The following is a 9,367-nucleotide window of genomic DNA, read 5'->3' as shown; positions in this document are numbered from 1 at the left end:
TAGCCCGAAATGAAATAGACCTCATACTGTATTCTTCCACGGCATTATGCAGTATTATAGAGGTATTCGGCAAGTTGCGTTGCAGTGACGACAGGATTGTAAGGTATCGAATTAGCGTAGATCTGTAGAGGGAACGGACCAGATTTGTAGAAAGAAGTTCATGAACAATATAGTAGGGGTTGGCCAGGATTCAGGGTCTCGCTACACAATATATATTGAGCTTTATCGAGGATGATGACCTTAGCGTAGACGTAATAAGCAACTATTTCAGAGATATCATTATTAGGTGTGTGGTAGAAGTAGGCAGTAGGATAGTTAGCATACCGGTACACTATCTGAAGATAATCTAATGGGACAAGGTACCGCTCGTCGCACCATTTGCTTACTCGTGCTTTTCGTACTGTTAATCTTCGCTGCCTGCTCTGGACGTTCGGGTGGCTTGATCGACTGTCCTTGATCGCAAGCGACCTTGAAGTTGCTGTCGACGGTCTCACAGTCACTGCACCAGTGGACATCGCAGCTGACTATTCTGTCATCAGTGGAGCGTTCGCCGCCCGGCTTAAGATAGTGACGACCACTTGGGATGGCCGGCTAATCCGCACCGCTGGTGGTAACCTTATTACGCCGTCTGGGCGATGCACCGCAAGAGTGACGGTAAATGGGCACACTTATCCTACGAGCTTCGTGGTCCCACAGAACAGCTCGCGAGACGTTATTCTTGGTATGAATTTTCGCAATGCGTATCGGACAATTATCGACCTTCGCTCAAACCTCATCAAGCTCTCCACAGACTAAGCCGTGCAAGCTACGAGAACAACACATTAAATTGCTCTCAACGTCTTCAACGGAGAATTGACCGTACTGCTCCGATCAAGCGTCATCGTCCCTATTGGTACAGCAGAAGTCGAAATTGCTGAAACGGAAACAGCCAGCCTTTACTGGACAGAGGATTTGGCATCGGCTATTCCCGGAATGGGCAAGCTCAGAGGCTGGTAACCAACATCACCGAAAAAAAGCGGTATCTCAACAAGTTAACAATGGTCGCCTTCCTTGACGAATAAGCAGACACCAGAAAGGTCTTCACTCTCTTCCGAGCCCGCGAATGACCAAACTGGTCATGGCCACCATCCCAGATTACATATTAATCCAGAGCTAGACCGAAGCAGGCAAGACCAGAAACGGGTCATTCTTCAATATTATAGCGAATGCTTTTCGTCGGCTTCGAAAGTGCGACAACCTACTTTAGCCATGCACCGCACCATCACAGATGAACACGCCAGACCTCTGCGCCAAAGCCCCTACCGTGTATCCTTGTGAGAACGCCAGGCCATCCGCGATAAAGTAGAAAAAATGCTCCAGGACGACGTAATCCAGTCATCAAGGAGCTCCTAGGCGGCGCCAGTCGTTTTGATAAAGACGGCACCCTTCGTTCCTTCGTCTATTACCACCTGCTTGAATAACATGACAAAAAAAGACGTCTACCCTCTGCCCCGCATCGACGACACACTGGGCCGGTTATGCAACGATAAATACTTCACATCGATAGACCTGAAGAGCGGCTATTGGCAAATTGAGGTGGGTAAAAGATAGCGAGTAGACACCATTCATAACACTGGTCGGCCTATTTGAGTTCAAGGTGATGCCATTCGGTCTCTGCTCCACACCAGCGACGTTTCAACGGGCAATGGCTACTCTCCTGGCGGGCTTGAAGTGGCAGATTTGTCTGGTATACTTGGATGCTGTTGTCTTCTCCTCAAGCTTTGAAGACCGCCTGAAAAGGCTTAGGACAGTGCTCGAAACAATCAAGACATCAGGGCTAACGTCGAAATCAGGGAAATGCTACTTCGCCTACGAGCAACTGCGGTTGCTATGGTCACATCGCTAGCAAGGATGGTGCTCGCCCAGACCCAGAGAAAAGAACTGCGATCGCACATTTTCCACCGCCTGCCGACACGAAAGCTGTGCGCAGTCTCCTTGGGCTCTGCACTTACTAGTGACGATTTGTCAGAAACTTTTCACGCATCGCCGAACCTTTGAAACAGCTAACAATACTTGACGCACCTTTAAATGAAAAGCGCCACAAGGAGAAGCCTTCGACGTACTTAAGTGCCGCCTAAAGTTCCTTCCTGTCTTCGCGCACTTTGATGCAAACGCCAAAACCGAAATTCATACAGACGATAGCAGTAGGCGCCTTTCTCGTTCCGAATAGTGCCGGAGAGGAGAAAGTAATCGCCAATGGAAGCAGATTCCTCTCAAAAGCAGAAGTCAATTCCTCAACGAAGGCGAAGGAGTGCCTCGCGGTCATCTGAGCCACTTCCAAGTTCCGTCCAAACCTATACGGTCGAGAATTCAAGGTGGCAAGCGATCACTACGCGCTGGGCTGGCTGGCCAATTTGAAAGACCTCTCCGGCCACTTGCCCGATAGAACCTACGACTTCAAGAATTTGACGTGATTGTGGTGTATAAGTCGAACCGCAAGCAGTAAGATTGAAAGTTGGGCGAGTTGAATCTGGTTCATTTTGAAAGTAGTGCGAAAAACGAGGACCAACAGTAGAAGAACACAACATGAGCACTCGTGTTGTGTCCTTCTACTCTTGGTCCTCGTTTTTCGCGCTACCTTCAAAACAAACCGCAAGCGTTCCGACTCAGACTGCTTATCCCGAGCTCCCGTCGGTTCTCGCCCGACCGACGATGACGACGACGCACATTTAGTACCGGTAAGCGCCAGCAGGTTTGCACAACAGCAGCCACCATATCCTGAGCTTAAAGACCTAGCCGATTACTTGCAAGGCAAGACCGCTTCCCCTCCTGCTGTATTTAGACGTCAGTTGTCGTTCGCCTTAACCAATGACGTCCTCGTATAGAACTTCGCTCCCAACAAACCCGCGCAGCTTCGTGTGGGGCCTAAAAGCCTCAGGCAAAAAACTCTTCATGCGCTGCACAACAAGCCAACAGCAGGGAATCTAAGGTTTGTGCGCACGTTGCACCGAATCCAGAAGTACTACTGGCCGTGACTGCCTGCTGGCGTTGTCCATTACGTGAAAACGTGCCGTCAGTGCCAGCGACACAAGACACCGCCGATCAGAAAAGCTGGACTACTAACCCAATAGCGTCTCGAACCCTGCCCTTCCAACAAATTGGATTGATCTCCTCGGCCCCTTCCTATCTTCACTGACGGGTAACAAGTTTATCATCGTGGCCGCCGACTACCTTACTCGCTACACTGAAGCAAAACTGTACACCGAAAACCGCAAAACACTGAAAACTGTACGTCTGCGACAGAAAAGAAAGTCCTGTTTATCCATTTCGACATAATAAAAGACGCACACATAAAATAAGAACGAACTATGCAAAACAAACTTTCACATAGGAAAGGGTTGTTATTCTTAATAAATTAGAAGATGCAATAAATTTCGAAACCAGTATAGGTACGTTTAAAAAGCACATTAAAGATGTCTTAATATCATCTTGGCCATGTTTCTGCAGAACATATTCTAGTATTGTATACTGACCTGGTATTTGATCTATTTTGCCTTTTGTTGTGTTCCAGTGTATATTATCTCTATTATCTTTATTTTGTCATAAGTGACTAGCTATAAATTGTCTAATTGTACAGGAGGAGATCTCCCTTGGATATCATTTCATTGTTGTATATATTGCTATGGTGTTGTATAGTGTCATGTGATTCTGTTTGTTTTGCTTATGCACATTTGTTTTGTACTTTACGTTCTGTTATGCGGTGATATGATCGCTTCAGTCGACTGCAGAGGGACAGAGGCCTTCGTCAGGCGCCACGGCCTTTAGCCTCTGCCCCTGCAGCAGATGCTGTATTTGCTCTGCTGAAATAACAATAAAAAAAAGCACTACTCAACGGTACCGAGGTAGAAGTCACCAAGTTTTTGCTCGAAAAAATTTTCTAACACGGCGCGCCAGACTTGTTTATCACGGACAGGGGAACGGCATTTGCGGCAGAGCTGACGCAAGCCATTCTCGAATACAGTCATACAAAACATTGAGGAACTGCGTACCAAATGGACGAAGCGTCTCAACAAACTGATTGCGGACATGATTGCTATGTACGTCGACTCCGAACACATGACATGGGACGCCATTCTACCCTACGTCATCTTCTCTTATAACACCATCGTTGAGTAGACCCCCATTCAGCCTTGTGTACGGGAGGGAGCCCAGGACGACGCTCGACGCAATGCTGCCGCACGTAACCAGCGAGAACCTTGACGTCGCCACCTACCTTCAGCGTGCAGAGGAAGCCCGGCGACTCGCCCAGCTACGCATCAACGACCAGCAACGCACCGATGCTCGACGATACAAATTGCGACGAAGCGACGCAGAGCACAGCCCGGGAGACCAAGTGTGGGTTTGAACGCCGATACGCCGCGGTGGGCGGAGTGAAAAGTTCTTGCGGCGGTATTTCGGCCCACACAGAGTCCTTCGACGCATCGGAGAGCTTAACTACGAGGTCATCACCGACGGCACAACACCATCGCAGCGGCGCCGAACGCGCCTGAAACTGTCCATGTTGTGCGCCTGAAACGCTATTACACGCGCTAAAGCCTTAGTTTTTTTTTTTATTTCTATTACTTTGTTTACCTCTCTGTGTTTATTTTTCAAGCATCGGGGCGATGCCTTTTAAAGGGGGAGTAATGCCGCGAACCTTTCAAATCTTTTATTCGGTCTTTTTCGACAGCCGCCGGCATGCGACCTTAACCCTCTGATTGCAAAGCGCGGATAGTTTCCGTATTCTTTGTTTGTTCATGCTTGTTATGGCGAGACTCCGCTCTATCAGTTTCTTGTCGCGCAAGATGCGCAAAGATGTGTCTCGAAGATTCGGGCCACTCGCGTGCGTTTTCTGCAATGTTCGAGGTTGTGCTGGTCACCATTTCCGGCTTTATCTAGATTTTTCCTCGCCACCTTTAAATTGAACGCTGACGCGTGCAACGGGCAATCTCAATTCGAATGCCGCCGAGCACGATTGTTGCTATCGCCGCCGCTCATTGCTTATATCTTTTGCGGGCGCAAAACAGCCCATAAGGAGTTGATTACAGTACTATTAGGCTTGTCTCCTTATTTACCGCCTACGACCTTGTCACCACTACGTGGCAATATTCGATTCGAACTCCGCTCACCTCACGCAATATTCAAAAGTACTGCTGACACCAGGAAAAGAAGCAAACGCCAACTAACCTTGGCATGTTGGTATTTGTACATTCCAGGTACCGTTTAACAGGCATATGGCTTCTTCGGCGCCCAGCAGGTTGTAGCGGTCGGGATCATCGCAGTAGAAGGTCACGTTGTCACCAGGCGCGCAGCAGTCGCCTTCGTAGCCGCCTTTCTCCAGCTCTATAGGTGGACAATCCTGGATTGCTGTTGAAGTACACCGTGCCAACGTTAGTAGATGCGCGCCTTGTAGAGTACAGAATGTCCAATACCAATTCACTATATATGACCTACGAAAGAGTATCTACGAAAAAGTATCTCACAACGGGAGAGATAATGTTCTCAATCAATGCTCAACTGAGCGGTTTAGGCTACACAAGATTATGAAATAGTATCTCAGAACAGGAGGGATAAATAAAACATCGTTATTCTCAATCAACGCTCAGCTGAGCGGCTTAGGCTACACGCGATTAAAATAATTTATTTGAATGTTTACCATTAATGTCATTTCGGTACTAAAACAGCCGGCAGAATTTGCCCACAAATAGCGTAAAGTGAACTTGTGCCTCCGCAGTCGGCTGGCTAGGGTGCCAAAATATGAAAGGGCCAAAAGACAAAATAATAGGAAAGCTTTTGCCCTGCCTTTTTCACTCTCCATGATACGCAAGACCTCAAACACGTCATATTGTCTGGTGAAGGGCACAGTCAGAATCCAGAGGGAGCCTGTAGAAATATGCTGTTTTAAATATCGCATCCAAATATGTGCTCGACGCTACCCTAAATATTGGACCTCTGGAACACTCAAATTTCGTCGGACCACATTTACTGTCCAATCTATTTGGAGTAGTACCAATCCAGGGACCATCTGTAAATTTAAGTCGGATGCCCAAAACTTTTGCCTCCTTCATTCTCTAAATTTGGATTTATCTCAATTCAGCCAAAAGCGGACTCTAAATTTAGTTGGGCCAAATCAGTGGTGAGTAAAAAAAATTCTTAAGGACCAACTGGAACATTTTGGCATGCCATGGGAGCCTCCCAAAATTCGCTTCTTTCCAATGTGGCCGAAATTAGTGCTCACCTCAATTTTACTGTGGCCATCTCAGCGGTGCCGACCAAATATAAGGGGGCAACTTTTAAAATTTGGCAGACCATTCACTTGACATTTCACTTCGTAATTGATGTTTAACTTAATTTGGCTATGGCTAAGCAATCGGTAACTTTCAATTTCATTTGGGCCACTCTCAAAATGGGACATGTATACGAATATTCTGCACGGGAAACGCTACGCGAACCTCCATTTTTTTTCGAATCTATCTTGGCCCCCTCGTTTCTGGGGCGGGCAGTTAGCGTCAAGGAATTGAAGCTGATAGTCCTCTTCCACCGATTACAATTCATGTCGCAAAGCGTTATTATTTTTCTAACGCTTCTGCAAAACATCGGCACATTTTAATTGTAGCCATGCAATGTCGGCTTTGAAGAAAATGAGGAAGCATGTTTTAATGTAGGAGTGCATTTAACGGCTACGTTGTCCCCTCCTGTTGTCCGTCACGGCTCCGTTCACCAAGTCAATACGACGTCAAGAAATACACTACAATTCAAGAAATACACGAGCAATTCAAGAAAATCCTGTGATAGTGGCTATCACAGGATTTTCTTGAATTGCTCGTGTGTTGTTGTAGTGACTTTAAAATAACGTCAGAGGAAGGGATACTCACTGCGAACATTGCTTACTGCATCTAATAACGGTATTGCGAAAACACTAGATTGTTAGTTTCTAACAAGTTCTAGCCCATACACCCTAATCTATGGCCGGCGACTTAATGGACAAGTGGTGCCACCCGGCGCACTCTCTACACGCCACATGTTTGTTTGAATTGCGACCGCCACGAGTCCAAAGAGCGGCCAATACTAAGCTTGCGCTTGAGCGACCATTTTCTCTTTTTGGATATCCCAGCCATCAACTGCTACCCGCTATGACCTCACATAATGGTGTCGTCTTAGGCGCAACCTTTCATAAGTGCCGATTGCCAAGAACCCGGTCGCTTTCATAAGCGAAAGGCGCAAGCTTTGAAAGCTGCAGATGAGCAAGAGCAACGCCTTCCCCACTGAGTACAGAATGTCTTGTAGCTATCCTGATATGTCTATATTGATCACAGTATGTCTTAAGCTAGCAAAGATATCTACAAGGAATCCTTTGAAGCTAAATAAATAGATCTTCAGAAAGGTGTCCGCAAGCTTTCTTTTCAAGCGTTTTTATGTCGTCAGCTACGCACGACAGCTAAAAAACGACTTACGAAATATGCCTTAAGGTGCTATTTGGCACTTTTTATTTTATTATTTTTTATTTGCAGATACTGCAGACCCTACATATAAATGGTCCAGGCAGGAGGGGCATTCGTAACAAAAATATAAATACACATACACTTTTTAAGCATGCAATATCGGCTGTGTTCCAGGATGCAGGACCAATATGGTGCCAAATAATGCAGCTTGGGCAATGGGCATCTGTACAGATTGTAAAGAAGCAGCTGACACCTTGCTTTCACCGGCGGTTGGTGCAGTGTTTTGCCTCGCTGAGCAGTCCAGGCCGTCAGAAAACTCTGACTGCTCAACAGGGCAGTCAGCTAGCGATGTAGTCGTGTGAGATGAAAACCAGGAGACGAATGACAGCAACACAGTTCATACAGAGGAACGATTTGCGGCGCCCATGCTAATATTAAACTCCTGCAACGTACGCTTCGCCATTTCGAACTTCGCGCACCGAGGTCTTTTATTGCGATTGCAACACTGCGCCAGGTTTCGGCCCGTAGCGTCGTCCACGGAAGGGCCACCTTCAACAGTCGCGAAGAAGACAAAGACGAAGAAGACGAAAAGGAAGAACGCTTCTTAACCGGCTGCTAATGCTTTCGCTCCCCATTCGGTTCAGCAGCATTGAACCCTTCCCATTTATATGTGGGCTGGTAGCTTACGCTCTCGCATCATACTCTTAAAGGATGAGCTTAAGTGTTGTAGCACCTTACACTGATCGGACGTGATAGGGGAATATGTAGCAGGCAAAAGTAGCTTCCGTCATTGCTATCGCAATTCAACTAGGGTTAACCAGAGTTAAACCACAAGTAATTTTTGTGCGCTTGTCTTCATGACAGCGAGAGAAAAAACATAGTTCGTCAAAGTAATTACGAAACACGCCAAATGTATTTACATTTTTGAAGAAAGCACGTAGTAAGTAACAGTTGCATTTTATGTGTGCATAGCTTCTTTGTAAATTAAACCTAACATTTGTGTATTGTTATTAAGTCACTGTATCAATGCGTTGAGTGATGTTGCCGACGCCGGCGAGATCCATTTGATTTTGAATCTCGTCGCGTGAACGCTTTGTTTGGTAATTGCTTTGAATACTTATTGTCAGCTGCTGCTTGTGGCTGCAATGGAAGCTTCGCTGGGGGAGTGAGAAACTGGCTGTTTTGAACTAGTCATTTAATAGAGGTGTAAAATGAACGAGTGCTTGTTTCGACAAAAAAGCTGTAAGGCCCACTCTGCTTCCGCAGGTGTTTGCTCGCGCGAATCATTTAGTCAGTGCTAAAGAAGGTGTGCTACGGCCCCTCTTATAGTTTTCTGCTTACGTCAATATAACGAACAAGGATGCATTTTCAGTCTACTCAAAGAAAGATGCAATGGATAAAGCCGTGTACACAAGCTTGCTCACTTTGTGCATACAAGGGTTCACTGGAAGCACATAAAAATTAGTATGGCAGGAAATAACAGGGATATGCTGATGGCTATGTAAATAAACGAAGGTGCATTGTAGACATCCACATTAGCAATGCTGCGAGGGCAATTTCCTGTCAAAACGTGTGTTGCATAAATTCTACTGATTTTCAAGTTCGCCAGCTTGCTGGAGTAGGGATAATCAGAGCCCAGTCAGCTACAAGGATTCAGGTAAAGTTAATAGATGACTCTCTGGGCCTACACTACTGCTTGTATGAAGAGGAAGGCACGAAGTATCAAATTGGAGCTCTGCTAATTGATCCATATTGAGTTATACACTTCCATGTCCCATAGTTACTACTCAATGCGTTCCCAGCCGTATATTCTCGAGCGCTGAAACTTTTTTACAAACTAAACAGCACTGGTATGATACGCATTGATACTATAGCTGGATACAACTCGTCTGCAGTAACCACCATAC

At 46.3% G+C, this 9,367-nt stretch overlaps 1 protein-coding gene across 1 annotated transcript in view; it reads right to left on the bottom strand.

Moving 5' to 3' along the window:
• Positions 1-9,367, bottom strand: part of LOC146183861 (complement factor B-like) — a 202,918-nt gene that overhangs the window by 155,997 nt on the left and 37,554 nt on the right. Inside the window, exon 4 of the mRNA XM_084609203.1 lies at positions 5,206-5,385. Coding sequence (XP_084465329.1) covers positions 5,206-5,385 — 180 coding nt within the window. The remainder of the gene's footprint in view (positions 1-5,205; positions 5,386-9,367) is intronic.

This window comes from Amblyomma maculatum, chromosome 7 (genome assembly GCF_055883805.1).
Source record: "Amblyomma maculatum isolate TAMU_Amacu chromosome 7, ASM5588380v1, whole genome shotgun sequence".
Taxonomy (NCBI): domain Eukaryota; kingdom Metazoa; phylum Arthropoda; class Arachnida; order Ixodida; family Ixodidae; genus Amblyomma; species Amblyomma maculatum.
Note: the sequence above shows the minus strand (reverse complement) of the source record. Positions and strands in the feature narration are given on the sequence as shown.